Below are 16,010 nucleotides of genomic sequence, written 5' to 3' on the forward strand. Positions count from 1 at the left end.
AAAAAATCACAACATATGTAGAAACAATTCTACATATTTATTTATCATATGTATTATATGATAATTCAAAACAATTTGTAAATGAAATAAAAGAAAGATGATAGGAGAATCATAATTTAAAATCTTAACAAAATCTTTCAAACATAGTTAATAAAATTAATCATATTGTTGATACTTAGATATAAAATCTTACTTTTAAAAATTCTGATTGGTTTACAATTTTTTGAAACTAATTAGCAATCTTGGTTCATAATTAATTAGAGAGAGAAAATAAGATGTTTTTGGAAATTAATAATTATTTAAAATATTTTATAAGTCTAATATTAAAATGATTTTTTTACTTTTACCGAAAAAATTAAATAATGTGATTGGTGTTTATAGCCTTCTTTTTTTTTTTTCTTATTTCCTTTTTGTGCTTTGCCGTCGTTGTGATTTACTTGTATTTGACAAGAAACAAAGAGGCCGATCCTGCTCCTTCATAATTGGTGATTATATATACGTTAATTTGACAATGTCTATCTAAGATACTTTTTATTGTTTTCTAATAAACATAATGTAATCTATGTATATAGTTTCGTTTTCTGTTTTTTTTTCTCATCAATATATAGTTTGTTCCATTATTTTGTTTCATAAATAAAAAATAGTTATTTTGGCCTTTAAAGTTTATATAGCCTTCCTTATACAATAGTAAGTATTGGGGTGGTGGATGGCTTCGTCTAATTTTGTTGAAACGATGAGTGACTTAAATAAACCTCTCTAACGACTAATGTCGAAGTCAACATGTATATTGAAAACATCAAATCGATCGACAAAAAACCTAAGATGTGGTTTACGTGACATTATCAGTTCAGTTTCCTAAACCTTATTTGAGTTTTGGAGGATTAACCAAGGTAAAAAGTTAATTTAAGTCATAGTTTAAATTAGTTTCCAAAATTATACTTAAAATAAATCTAAAAAAAAGTTAGTATACATTGATATTATTACAATTGCCCTTTTTTTTTTTGAAAAAGGTAGATAAATATTATTATAAGAAAATTATTTGTATACAACACATATATTGGCCATTTTAAATGTTAAGAAAATAAGTATTGTTCCATATTTTATCATATTTTGTTTAAAATACTAATGCGGACTAATAAAAAAATATTATACAAAATTTTCAATGTAAGAAAACAAAAATAAAAACCAAAACAAAATCACTAGTGTGATGGACTATTAAAATTATCACAAATAAAAATCAACACCAACCAATTTATTTTCATAAGTAATTTTAAATTTAACACCATTAATAAAAACACAATACAAAGCTAAAATAAAATAATACAATACGAAAAAGCTAAAGATCGAAAAAAAAAACATAATACAATAAAGATTGAAAACACAATACAAAGCTAAAATATATTAAAACACAATAAAATTAAAAACTGTTTCCCAATTTCTTAAAAAAAAAAAAAAAAAAATCCTAAAATTAAAACCCGTGGGTTTAAGGATTGAACTTTAATGTAATGTTCATAAAATTAAAATCCAAAAAAACCTAATTGCTCAGTCTCTCTCTCTCTCTCTCTCTAGTTCAAATTCAATTCGAATTCTCTCATCTGTGAATCCGGTAGAGAAGATGAGTTTCGCGGCCTACAAGATGATGCATTGGCCGACCGGCGTCGAGAACTGTGCTTCCGGCTATATCACCCACTCTCTCTCCGATTCAACGCTACAGATTCCGATTGTTTCCGGCGATGATGATCTCGAAGCCGAGTGGTCTAATCCTAAGCGAGGTATCGCTCCATTGCCCAACGTCATTATAACCGCCGCAAATATCCTCGAGGTGTACGTGGTTAGGGCTCAAGAGGAAGGAAATACTCAGGAGCTGAGGAACCCGAAGCTTGTTGTTAAGCGTGGTGGAGTTATGGATGGTCTCGCTGGTGTTTCTCTCGAGCTTGTGTGCCATTATAGGTACGCGTTTATAGACAAATATGACATTCTAAGTTACTTCAATCTGGGACTTTTAAGTTCAAAGTGACGATGCGGTCTGTATTGGATTGTATAGGTTGCACGGTAATGTTGAGTCAATTGCGGTTCTACCTATGGGAGGTGGGAGTTCTTATAAAGGGAGAGATTCGATTGTATTGACATTTCGTGATGCCAAAATCTCGGTTCTTGAGTTTGATGATTCAATTCACAGCCTTAGAATGACGTAAGTGTGTTCTTCTTTCGCTGGTTTTGGTCGATAACCAAATGAATTCAGCTTTATTTTCAGCTCTGTCTCCTCTCAATTGCTTTTGCTTGCTTGATTGCATCCGGACTGTTTTCTTTTGACCTATATACTAGATGTTCTGTGTCCAACTGTTGTGGATAATTCTCAAATTTTGGTCTTATACTGAAGCATGGTTATTGTTTCAAGTTATGCAAGTTATGTCGACTCATATACTGAAGCATTCTTATTGTCTTTGTCTGATTGTTTCTTCTAGTTATCCAAGTTATGTAGCATTGCCTCCCATACTTGACTTTAACAAATACTAATGAATCTGTGGTTCCTTTTCAGTTCGATGCATTGTTTTGAGGGTCCAGATTGGCTTCATCTTAAAAGAGGTAGAGAGTCTTTTCCAAGAGGCCCCTTGGTAAAAGTAGATCCCCAAGGCAGGTGTGGTGGCGTTCTTGTTTATGGTTTGCAGATGATCATACTCAAGGCTTCTCAGGTTTATTTTTTTGGCATCCTTGATCAGCTTCAGTTTAATTTTTTACTTCATCTGCTACAAGTTTCCAACCTTCTATCTCTTCTTTTATTAGCTTTATGCCTTGTGTTTCAGGTTGGCTCTGGACTAGTTGGAGATGATGATGCGTTCAGTTCTGGAGGGACAGTCTCTGCTCGAGTTGAGTCATCTTACATAATCAACTTGCGTGATCTGGAAATGAAACACGTCAAAGATTTTGTTTTTCTACATGGTAGGTTTAGCAAGCAAGGTTTTCCCAGTATGTATTATGTGACAAAAAAAACGGTGCTTCCTCTTATAATTATGTGTTTTTGCATCTTGTTTTTTGTTCAGGTTATATTGAGCCTGTAATTGTCATCCTTCAGGAAGAAGAGCATACTTGGGCTGGGCGAGTTTCATGGAAGCACCATACTTGCATGCTTTCTGCCCTTAGTATCAACACAACATTAAAACAACACCCAGTCATCTGGTCAGCTATTGTACGTTCTTAGCTTCCTCTTTTTATCTCAAAATAAATTTCTTCCCAAGAATTCAAATGAAAGTCATATTAAAGGTTATCGTATATTCAATGTTGTTACATGACTAGGCTGTGCAATCAGCTGTCTTTTCTTCTCTGTTCTTTGTTTAGAATTNTCGACTCATATACTGAAGCATTCTTATTGTCTTTGTCTGATTGTTTCTTCTAGTTATCAAAGTTATGTAGATTTGCCTCCCATACTTGACTTTAACAAATACTAATGAATCTGTGGTTCCTTTTCAGTTCGATGCATTGTTTTGAGGGTCCAGATTGGCTTCATCTTAAAAGAGGTAGAGAGTCTTTTCCAAGAGGCCCCTTGGTAAAAGTAGATCCCCAAGGCAGGTGTGGTGGCGTTCTTGTTTATGGTTTGCAGATGATCATACTCAAGGCTTCTCAGGTTTATTTTTTTGGCATCCTTGATCAGCTTCAGTTTAATTTTTTACTTCATCTGCTACAAGTTTCCAACCTTCTATCTCTTCTTTTATTAGCTTTATGCCTTGTGTTTCAGGTTGGCTCTGGACTAGTTGGAGATGATGATGCGTTCAGTTCTGGAGGGACAGTCTCTGCTCGAGTTGAGTCATCTTACATAATCAACTTGCGTGATCTGGAAATGAAACACGTCAAAGATTTTGTTTTTCTACATGGTAGGTTTAGCAAGCAAGGTTTTCCCAGTATGTATTATGTGACAAAAAAAACGGTGCTTCCTCTTATAATTATGTGTTTTTGCATCTTGTTTTTTGTTCAGGTTATATTGAGCCTGTAATTGTCATCCTTCAGGAAGAAGAGCATACTTGGGCTGGGCGAGTTTCATGGAAGCACCATACTTGCATGCTTTCTGCCCTTAGTATCAACACAACATTAAAACAACACCCAGTCATCTGGTCAGCTATTGTACGTTCTTAGCTTCCTCTTTTTATCTCAAAATAAATTTCTTCCCAAGAATTCAAATGAAAGTCATATTAAAGGTTATCGTATATTCAATGTTGTTACATGACTAGGCTGTGCAATCAGCTGTCTTTTCTTCTCTGTTCTTTGTTTAGAATTCTCAAAGGGTTGGCTAATCTTTCGTTAGGAAATAACAAGCTATTTTATGCATACTGGAAAGATGATCCTTCTGAAAAAGCCCTTCGGCAGACTTTAGTACCTGATCATGCTTATTCCTATTCTTTTGGTATTTTCCAGAATTTGCCCCATGATGCCTACAAACTACTTGCAGTACCATCTCCGATTGGAGGTGTTCTTGTGTTGTGCGCAAATACAATCCATTATCATAGTCAGGTAGGTCTATATTTCTTAGCTTTTGGTTGTTTATTGTTTGAAATTCAACAAATTCCAGCAACTCCACCACGTTTGATATTTCTTTTATTGAAGATAAAGTTCTATATTACTTACACATCTGAGATACCATTTGTTTTTTTTTTTGTAGTCAGACTCCTGTGCTCTGGCACTGAACAATTATGCCTCCTCAGCTGATAGCAGGTACAGTTTTATCGCACACTCTCCACTCTTCCAAAACATGTTTTTCTTATTGATATAATCTTGGTACCTCAATCTTAGTTTAGAATTCAATAGCTTAGAATCAACTTTTAACAATTGTAAAGATCTGTTTATACTGTTAACCATATTTCTTTCTCTTTGTGTGTCTGATTTCTTTCAGTCAAGAACTGCCTACATCGAATTTCAGTGTGGAACTCGATGCTGCCCATGGAACCTGGATTTCAAACGATGTGGCCCTATTGTCAACAAAATCTGGGGAATTGTTACTGCTGACTCTTATATATGATGGGCGGTAATATTTTGATCTTCTTTAAATAACTCTGCTGACGCTTGTAAATTTTGCTGCAACTTATTTTGTTCATAATTTGTGAAACTGACTACTACTTTATTTCTTGAAGTGCTGTACAGAGACTTGAACTTTCCAAATCAAAAGCCTCTGTGCTTGCTTCGGTTAGTCAATATGTTCTTTTAGCATATTTGTGCTTCAGTTTGGGATTCAGTTCGATTAGAGATTCCCTACGATAATATACGAAATTTCTTGCAGGACATTACTAGTGTTGGAAATTCCCTTTTCTTTTTAGGTAGCCGGTTGGGAGACAGTTTACTGGTGCAATTTTCCTGTAGATCTGGGCCTGCAGCATCATTACCTGGGTTGAGAGATGAGGTGATAGTTCAATCTTTCGTAGGCTCGTCAAAGTAACTTCTTTTTTCTAATGTTCAATCAGAACCTGAAAATTTCCTTAATTTATGCAGGATGAAGACATTGAAGGTGAGGGTCATCATGCAAAACGCTTGCGGATATCTTCTGATACTTTCCAAGATACAATTGGAAATGAGGAGCTATCACTGTTTGGGTCAACTCCAAATACCTCCGATTCAGCACAGGTAGCAAGTTCTGCCTTGGTTAGAGTTTTGTAGAATTTTCTGTTGAGGTTCATATTCTTCTCTATCATTAGATGACAATACTATATGAATTGGGGTTCTTTTGCAGAAGTCTCCAAATATATATCTGTGTGTGCTATCAGTAGCAAACACTCAATCTAAAAATCTCATGTTGAACGGACAATGACTTAGGTAGTTTATTACTGAAGAAAGAGTTTGCCTTTGTGCAGCATGTATTATATCAATAAGAGTTAGATACCCTATGTTCTTCTTTCCATGTAGTTTCTCATCTTTTCTTTTCCAATAAATGCAGAAATCGTTTTCATTTGCAGTGAGAGATTCACTAGTTAATGTTGGTCCAGTGAAAGATTTTGCTTATGGCTTAAGGATTAATGCTGATGCGAATGCCACTGGGGTTTCCAAACACAGCAACTATGAATTGGTGAGCCGGTTGTTTAGAAGTTCTTATATTATACTAGCCTTGGAAATGTTTTAGTTTAAAGTATGACTTGCTTAGGGTTGTAATTTAGTGATATCGATTTTTGAAGTATTCTTTTACTTAACAATGAAATATTTTATTCCACAACTATTAGTGTTTACATGCTTGCCTCGTGTTTCTCTAAGAACTGTAAACGCCAAGCTAAATATCTGTATTTTGGCGTTTAGGTGTGCTGCTCTGGTCATGGGAAGAATGGTGCTTTATGTGTTCTTCGGCAGTCAATTAGACCGGAAATGATTACTGAGGTATGCCTATATCTCAAATTGTTTCTGGTATATGAGAAGAATGGGAATTTTCCATTTGTTAATCTTTTAGTTTAAAAACCCTTACTCCCGTTACTGTGGCATAGACCATTTCATGTAAATAGCATTAGTTTGTAGTGAGCTCTGAAGGGAAGGCATTATTAGGACAGTCTCGTGGGGTTATATTTTTCACAATTACATCCACCGCTGGAGTATTTATCTGTTTAGTAGTGATATAGAAAAGAAAAGTAAAATTATTTTGTGAAAAGTACAAGTTAGAACTTAGGGGACCTCACTGTAGGAAAATGGGGATGTATCCGATCTTACTTAGTAATGCTCTGTATGTGACCTAGTCTCTTCAATCCTAAGCACTCTGTTCCGCATGTTGTTGTGGGGTAGGTTGAACTTCCAGGCTGCAAAGGAATATGGACAGTTTATCATAAGAGCTCCCGTGGTCACAATGTCGATTCTTCTAAAATGGCTGCTGATGAAGATGAATATCATGCCTATTTGATTATAAGTTTGGAGGCTCGCACGATGGTATATTTTGCTTCTGTACTTTGGTCGTATTTCATTAGATCCGTCTATTGTCCATAGAAATAATACCTTCAATGTTTGGCTTTTCAGGTACTTGAAACTGCTGACCTTCTCACAGAAGTCACTGAGAGTGTTGACTATTATGTTCAGGGAAGAACAATTGCTGCTGGAAATCTATTCGGAAGGTAATTAGCTGCCTTATTATGTTTTTTGCTGCATCTTTTGCGATATGTTTGTTAGAGAAGCATTTTTTTTCCTTTACAATTATCTATTTTTATTATTATTCCCGATGTCTAGTAAGCTCTATCCATGGCTTTTCAGTCATCGAGTTGTTTTTACTTTATGCAGCTGTAAGAGATACTAAATAGTGTAATATTAATTTCCATCTTTCTTTTTCAGACGTCGAGTAATCCAGGTGTTTGAGCATGGTGCCCGTATCCTGGATGGTTCTTTTATGAATCAAGAATTAAGCTTTGGAGCTCCCAATTCAGAATCAAATTCCGGTTCTGAAAGTTCCACTGTGTCATCTGTTTCAATCGCTGACCCATATGTTTTACTTAGAATGACAGATGACAGTATTCGTCTGCTTGTTGGAGGTATGTTATGGAAAGATGAATATCGTATTGCAATTGATGATCGTGTATTAACTTGAGTATCTTGAAACATTTTACTCAAGCAGTCTATTATGAAACTTTAAATTACAGATCCTTCGACTTGCACAGTTTCCATAAGTAGTCCATCTGTACTTGAAGGCTCTAAACGGAAGATATCAGCCTGTACTTTGTACCATGATAAAGGACCAGAACCATGGCTAAGGAAAGCTAGCACTGATGCATGGCTTTCGTCAGGCGTTGGAGAGGTTGATAGTGCTGATGGTGGACCTCAAGATCAGGGTGACATATACTGTGTTCTCTGTTACGAAAGTGGTTCCCTTGAGATATTTGATGTGCCTAGTTTTAATTGTGTGTTCTCAGTTGATAAATTTGCGTCTGGAAGACGCCACCTCTCTGATATGCCTATTCATGAGTTAGAGTATGAACTCAACAAAAGCTCCGAGAATAATGCTTCGTCAAGGAATGAAGAGATAAAGGATACAAAGGTCGTTGAGTTAGCTATGCAAAGATGGTCTGGGCATCATACACGCCCATTTCTCTTTGCAGTATTGGCTGATGGCACAATTCTTTGTTACCATGCGTACCTATTTGAGGGTGTTGATAGTATCAAAGCAGAGAATAGTTTATCTTCGGAAAATCCTGCTGCTTTAAATTCCTCTGGTAGTTCTAAGCTTAGGAATCTTAAATTTCTACGCATCCCCTTGGACACGTCTACAAGAGAGGAGACTTCCGATGGAGTTGCATCCAAAAGAATTACCATGTTCAGTAATATTAGTGGTCACCAGGGTTTTTTTCTTTCTGGCTCAAGGCCAGGGTGGTGTATGTTGTTCCGAGAGCGACTTCGGTTTCATTCACAGGTATGATACTCTCACCTAGAGAGGATTTTTGTATTCTTGTGTCTTCAAGAACTGAAGCAATGATTACTATCATTTTAATCTGTTAATTTTTTTTGGTTTTTCTGAATCAAGTTCCTCATTTCATGCTATAAATTTTTCAGCTGTGCGATGGATCAATTGCGGCCTTTACTGTTCTTCACAATGTGAATTGCAATCACGGGTTCATATATGTCACATCACAGGTTTAATAATGTGTCTACACCACATTTCTATTCTTATTATTGTGGCATCTAGACTATCAATTCCTTTGATAAGATAATTCATATTCACTTGTATCAGGGAGTTTTGAAGATTTGCCAATTACCGTCAGTGTCAATCTACGATAATTATTGGCCAGTGCAGAAGGTAAATTCTAGTTTTTAAAAAATCATCTTTGCATACCGTTGTTGCATGTTGATTAGATGGGAAATAATAAGTGTATAAGGACTGATCACATTGATTGCCTGATATTTTTTGTTGTCTAGATTCCTCTGAAGGCCACGCCTCACCAAGTTACCTACTACGCGGAGAAGAACTTGTACCCGCTGATAGTATCATATCTGGTGAGCGTGTTAGCATGATAATATATTCTAAATTGTTTTACCTGATCCGCGTCTCTTTGGTTTCCTTCAATGAATTTGGAACTCTTTTGTGGTTGAGATGGCTGTTCCAGCTCCCCGTTTTTCCTTTTTAAGCTATCTTGATTTTTTCTTTATTCATATTTTGAAATTTACCCTTTGAAAATTAAATAACTGGATGCCTCTCTGAATTTCCTTCGTGAATATCAAAGAAATTGGTTGACTTTCTTGGCTGCAGTAATATTAGTAGATCATACTTTTCTTTTTGTTGAGAAAAAAGCAAGTTGTGTGCCAATTATGTATTGCCCGTCTATTTATTTGACCAGCATTGTTTGATATTAATTTTTCTATCTTATTAACACAAGCAATGTCATTTCTCTCTCCTTTTTGAAGGTCAGCAAGCCATTAAATCAAGTTCTTTCTTCACTAGTTGATCAAGAAGCTGGTCAGCAGATTGACAACCACAATCTCAGTTCAGATGATCTCCAACGGACATACACCGTGGAGGAATTTGAAATCCGAATTTTGGAACCAGAAAGATCTGGTGGCCCCTGGGAAACTAAAGCCACTATCCCAATGCAGAGCTCAGAACATGCACTGACTGTTCGAGTTGTCACACTTCTTGTGAGTTAGCTACTAACCCGCCTAATGTCATATAATTATTCTCTGCCTCCATGAAGAATGTTGAGCTTCTCTATCTTTATGACATGATAATCAAAAGAATATTGCTGTGATCAGATCTAGGGATCAAATCTATCAAATCTCTTTGTTTTAATTGTAATAACTGAGCCACATTCTCCTACTCCATGCGGTGTTTCAGAATGCAAGCACAGGGGAGAATGAAACACTTCTTGCTGTTGGAACTGCCTATGTCCAAGGGGAGGATGTTGCTGCAAGGGGACGTGTGCTTCTTTTCTCTTTTGGGAAAAATGGCGATAATTCCCAAAACGTGGTATGTTATGTTGGGCCTACAATCTGGTGAATCTTTTTATTTGCTTTCATTTTCATCTTGGATGTTGGATTTATTGTGAAGCCACTTTTCTGTAGGTTACCGAAGTCTACTCAAAGGAGCTAAAAGGTGCTATATCAGCTGTAGCCTCCATTCAGGGTCATCTTCTAATATCATCTGGTCCTAAAATCAACTTGCACAAATGGAATGGCACCGACTTAAATAGTGTTGCCTTCTATGATGCTCCGCCGCTCTACGTAGTCAGCATGAATGTTGTACGTTTTACTTCCTTGGCCAGTTGGCCTAGTGCTGTGTTGCCTTTTTGAGCTTACTTCACTAAACTGACCTGACTTGGCTCTGAGGATCAGTTTTCTTCTGTGTAATCTGAGTTTGGTAATTTTCTTTTACTTGCAGGTAAAGAATTTCATCCTTCTTGGTGATGTTCACCAAAGCATATACTTTCTTAGCTGGAAGGAACAAGGTTCCCAACTTACCTTACTAGCCAAAGATTTTGGATCCCTCGATTGTTTTGCTACAGAGTTCTTGATTGATGGAAGTACGCTTAGCCTGGCTGTCTCTGATGAACAAAAGAATGTCCAGGTTAGCATCTCTCTCTCTTATTAGTGTGTATGTGATGGTATCAGGCCTTACTTATATGTACCGATCCCCAACATCTATTCGATATTCGACCTGATATCAAGGTTAGCAAGTTATTATCTCTCTTATCGCCTCTAGTGTGCACATGATGAGATCAGGCCTTACTTATGTACGTGATGTGATATTGTGAAGTAACCCAACTCGTAAATTGACTTTGTACTGATCCCCTACAGATATTCTATTTTGCACCAAAGATGGCCGAGAGCTGGAAGGGTCAGAAACTTCTTTCAAGGGCGGAATTTCACGTTGGTGCCCATGTGACAAAGTTCCTACGTCTGCAGATGGTTTCTTCTGGCGCGGATAAAACAAATCGCTATGCTTCGTTATTTGGTACTCTAGACGGCAGTTTTGGTTGCATTGCTCCACTCGATGAGATCACATTCCGGAGGTTACAGTCTCTCCAGAAAAAGCTCGTGGATGCTGTTCCTCATGTTGCGGGTCTAAACCCACGCTCTTTCCGTCAGTTCCGCTCAAGTGGGAAGGCTCGACGATCTGGGCCTGACAACATAATCGACTGCGAGTTACTATGCCAGTATGTTTTCTTCGCATTCTATATGTTCAACCAGTAGTAATAGCCGTACGACAAATGGACCTCAAAGTAGAGAGAGAGAGAGAGAGCACATAGGATAATACTCGAAAAATCACACCATAGAACAATCATAGACGCATATTCTTATGGTTCGGAATTTTTTTTGCAGTTACGAGACTCTTCCACTGGAGGAACAGCTTCAACTTGCTCAGCAGGTTGGGACAAACCGATCTCTGATTCTAGACAATTTAGTTGAGCTCTCTGTCGGAACCAGCTTCTTGTGAAAGATGAAAGCAAAAGGCAGATCGTAATACGTTGTTCATCCATGGACCGACAAAGAAAGAACAATGGCAGAGTTGCTTATGTTGTAAAAATTCTGTAACTGTAACACAATCATAAACTTTGATGTTTTGTGACATTTAGACTATGTTCAGATACTCTCCACTTTAAAATGTTTGTTTCATGTCTGCTTTGAATACTCAGTTTACGTGAGATCTGGACAGTTAATTACGCTACTCTTGTTTAATTTTGAGTATTTTATAATTTTTCAAATGGATTTTTTCTTTTTTTTTTTAACAAGAAAGGAATTTGAATGGTAATTTATAACTTGCGATTGGGATAGTGAAAATGAAATTTAACTATAAAATGTCGTACAAATCAAAAGGGCAGGCTTGATAAGGGAGTGATAATTGTGTCCATCACACAAAGAGCATACACGTGCACACATACTCACCACTCCACACTCAAAATGGTACTTAAGAAAAGAAAAAAAGTAACCTAGAAAAGTTGTAGTTAAAAAAATAAAAACGAAACACAATCATAGTAACATGTTGTCTCTTTCCACCACCAATCTTGTTTTCACTTTGGAATGTCTACCAAAGTAACATCATTTTACTTACATAAACCTTTTTTTGTTCCTTTTTACTACTCCCTTTTCTCTTCCAAGAATCTCTCTATTCGGTTGTTGAAATTTGATTTGGAGAAATTATGGATCAATCCTTAAAAAGCCTACTCCACCGCCACCGATGGGAATATTGTAAACTCGGCACGTTTTAAGATACTCCACACCCCAAAATTGGATAGTGATATCAAAATGCCAAACAGTTGTTTATAGAAAATCTTTTGCCAACCTATAGTTGGTATTTTGATATCTATATCTTTGTTTTGCATTAGAATTTAGAATTGTATATATTTATTTTCATCTCATAAAAGTTGATCGTTTCTTCATAGGATATCGAAATAAACAACAAAAAATTACTTAAAAATATGCAAAACTAGTAAAAGTTAAGGAAGAAGATATAATTGGAGTGAGAAGGAGAATGTTGGTGATATGGTTAGCAGCGTGACTGCGTATAGTACTATTGCAAGTCAGCGATTTTCTCCTTTTGCCTCCTTTCTCTTACATCATTTTTATGATTGGATTCAAATCCACCTTTCTTACTTCTTCTTTTCTTTTCTTTTTCTGACGTTATTTTACTTCTTATTCTCTCATATATTTTCTTTATTGTATTTCTATTTTTTTTTTTTGTGCAAACCTTTATTGTATTTCTATATGTTACAAGAAACACGACTAAATCAATAAGAAACAATTATTGTTGTGGTAATGCGTAAATCTATTTTTAAAATAAGGAATATAGCATATTAGGTTAAACATAGAAGATCCATATATATACATAAAAGAATCCATTTAATATGGCGTTGAACCATAAACAATTCTCAACTAAAAGAACTATATGTAATTTGGTTGAGTATAAAAATATTTGACTAACGAAATACATTGTATTTGTATGTTTCTCTATTTGCGTTGACTTAGTAATTATTGGCAAATCTAAAGTAGTGCTAATTTTTTTTAGACTCGGCACTCGGATTCCGTTTGATTTTGCATCCCAAATTCATCCATTAGAAATTTTAAAATCGTCTCAAAATTTATCCATTAGAAATTTAAAATTGTGTCTGCCGTCAAATTGGCAGACACAATTTTAATAATTTTTGTTTGAAGAATTGTTGAGATTGCCACACAGCAAAGATTGTTATGATATATTTCGTAACTAGTTCCGTTTGACGTCCCATATACCTTTTTGGAGCCATATCTCGCAAAATTGTGTCTGGCTTTTCCAGCCTTCTCATGCTATATCACAAAGTAAACACAAAATATAGAGATCATGAAGACCTTCCCATTCTATTATGTGAATGACGTATATATATTGTTTTGAGTTAATGCATATGATTGGACATAGGCATGGGCATTTGGTTAACCATTCGGTTTCGGTTCGGTTGTATTCGGTTTCGGTTATTTTGGATATAGTAATATAGTAACCATTTGGATATTTTTGAAATTTCGGTTCAGTTCGGTTCGGTTTCTTTCAGTTCGGTTTCGGTTTGGTTATTTAAATAAATAACCATAACTAACATAAATTATATTAACATTAACCAAATAAACCAAATATAACCAAAACTAACCGAATATAACCAAAATTAACCAAATATACAATAACAAAAATACAAAAAAGGGAAAAATATTGATTCAATTTTACAAAATAGTATTTAACTTTGTAAATTCAAAATAATAACATTTACATATATTGATTATTTAAAATATTTAATTGTTTTGAATCTAGAAATAATTTATATTTTAAGTTTATTTTATAGTTTTGCATAATATTAAGTATATAATATTTGATATCTTCTAGGTTTTCGGATATTTCGGTTANCTTTCGGTTCGGTTTCGGTTTGGTTATTTAAATAAATAACCATAACTAACATAAATTATATTAACATTAACCAAATAAACCAAATATAACCAAAACTAACCGAATATAACCAAAATTAACCAAATATACAATAACAAAAATACAAAAAAGGGAAAAATATGGATTCAATTTTACAAAATAGTATTTAACTTTGTAAATTCAAAATAATAACATTTACATATATTGATTATTTAAAATATTTAATTGTTTTGAATCTAGAAATAATTTATATTTTAAGTTTATTTTATAGTTTTGCATAATATTAAGTATATAATATTTGATATCTTCTAGGTTTTCGGATATTTCGGTTAACCATTTAATTGTCGGTTCGGTTCGGTTCGGTTTCGGTTAGTTTGGATATAGATTTTTACTAACCATTCGGGTATTTGAAAAATTTCGGTTCGGTTCGGTTTGGTTTTTTTCGGTTCGGTTTTGGTCGGTTATTTGGTTATCGGTTATTTTGCCCAGCCCTAATTAGACAAATATAATTCATTACTTTATTAGTTTCTACTAGAAAAATAGTATTACTAACATTTTTCAATTTATTCAAATTTTATGCATGTGAAGACTAGAAAGTGAATGCGTGTACGTATAGAGTAGAGCGTTATCCAATGCCACAAAATAATTTTAATTATATTTTGTGAAATCGTTGTGTAGAGTAATGGACTCATTTTCATGTGAAATCTATGTTTATTTATATGGTCCATAATATCGTATGTAAGATTTGCGGCGTGGGAAGACTGTTTTGGATGAAACACGTTTTAAGTAAGACATCAAATTGTTCTTTCTTTCTTCTTGTAAAATTACAGTTATATAGTATAATATATAATGGCAGACAAAATTACTTTAGATGATCAAAGAATGGTTAAGGCTTTTACTATAAAATCGTGAATCGGGTCAAAAGCAAACAAAAATGCTACCGTTTAGGGATGTGCGTCCTCAAATCTCATAACCCAATCTCTATCACGAAGCTTCCTTGTCATTCAACACTGCAATTTCAAAGTATGAAAGTATTCAGTTGACCATTTATGTACATTTGCAAGATTGATTAAGCAAGTGGGATGTCTAAAGATATGCATGTTTATAATAAATACACACAGTTTAATGTAAAATGTAGTTTGTGTATTGGGGGCTTTCATGCTAATTTGACGGGATGTCTCTTTCTCCAATCACTACAAATCCCGGTGCATCAGCAGGATTAATACAATGTTATTTCATTTTTGTTATTAATAATAACTTCATACAAATATTAGAAACAACCCCCAAAACAAAAAGTTCGACTAGTTTGTAAAGTTTTCTTTTTTTTTTTGCTCTAGATTTTCCTTTATTTTCTAATATTTGCATGAAAGTTTCATTACCGACAAAATATTATTAATTCACGAGTGGTTCCGTTCCATTAGTGTAACTTGCTGCTTGTAGTGTAAACTACAAGACTGACGAATTGAAACTATGAAATTGTCTATGGTTCTTAATTAATTTAGATCATGATGCATGCATTCTGGTTTGAAAGATATATAGAATATGGATTCATGAAGAGACATAAATGTTGATTGAGACAATTATTAAAGTATGAACATGCATGCATCTACATATAGTTTGTCCTGCAAACACATGTTTATATGACGATGTTTATAGGCAAATTTTTAGATAAAATCTTCACACAACATGAGAAAATTTATTGTAAGTTTCATCTTTTTTTAAGGGCCCTCTTTTTTAACATATAGTAAACAAAATTTCTATAATAGATTTTGAGTTCAGAATCATAATATTCTTGTAAGAAGAGTAATATATATCATCTTTAATACTATATATATAGCTTTGTAGTTTGTCTGTCGAAGCTGAAATCAACATTACAGAGAAGAAAAGATGAAAATGGACATAAAAAACACATCTAGTAAATTATCGTAACAAAAACAAATTAAAAGAAAAACTCAACAACAAGTTCCAAAAATTCAGTTTTAGTATTTTCTAGTATATTAGCTTCGATATATGATCTTACCAAAATTATCAATGTAAGTTCTTGGAAACAAAAAGATTGGTTTCTTTCGTTCGAAATATACATAAATATCCAAAATGAACAAGAAGAAACAAAAATAAAAAAATAAAAGTATATAGAAAGAAAAAAATAACAACAAGAATAGTTTTGGATTTTATAAAAAAAAAAAAAAAAAAAAAA

The 16,010-nt window shown here is 34.3% G+C and overlaps 1 protein-coding gene across 1 annotated transcript; it reads left to right on the top strand.

The window, feature by feature from the left end:
• On the top strand, window positions 1,524-11,599 carry LOC104761165 (cleavage and polyadenylation specificity factor subunit 1-like). Its single transcript, XM_010484200.1, has 26 exons — window positions 1,524-1,950; window positions 2,045-2,191; window positions 2,540-2,693; window positions 2,805-2,940; window positions 3,042-3,187; window positions 4,408-4,503; window positions 4,652-4,704; window positions 4,883-5,014; window positions 5,121-5,172; window positions 5,267-5,386; window positions 5,476-5,607; window positions 5,918-6,046; window positions 6,271-6,348; window positions 6,745-6,885; window positions 6,973-7,067; window positions 7,282-7,478; window positions 7,587-8,353; window positions 8,494-8,574; window positions 8,672-8,737; window positions 8,857-8,934; window positions 9,343-9,573; window positions 9,770-9,901; window positions 9,997-10,173; window positions 10,313-10,498; window positions 10,729-11,087; window positions 11,254-11,599. Exons 1-26 carry the CDS (start codon window positions 1,616-1,618, stop codon window positions 11,366-11,368), a joined length of 4,335 nt encoding a protein of 1,444 aa, XP_010482502.1. The 5' UTR covers window positions 1,524-1,615; the 3' UTR covers window positions 11,369-11,599.

Source organism: Camelina sativa, chromosome 18, assembly GCF_000633955.1.
Source record: "Camelina sativa cultivar DH55 chromosome 18, Cs, whole genome shotgun sequence".
Classification (NCBI taxonomy): Eukaryota; Viridiplantae; Streptophyta; class Magnoliopsida; order Brassicales; family Brassicaceae; genus Camelina; species Camelina sativa.

Bases quoted from the DNA above. Each gene is read 5' to 3' on its own strand.
- LOC104761165 (XM_010484200.1), top strand. From the start codon at position 1,616: ATGAGTTTCGCGGCCTACAAGATGATGCATTGGCCGACCGGCGTCGAG. The intron at 4,504-4,651 runs GTAGGTCTATAT...TTTTTTTTGTAG, and splicing joins CAATCCATTATCATAGTCAG to TCAGACTCCTGTGCTCTGGC. The intron at 10,174-10,312 runs GTACGTTTTACT...TTTTACTTGCAG, and splicing joins ACGTAGTCAGCATGAATGTT to GTAAAGAATTTCATCCTTCT.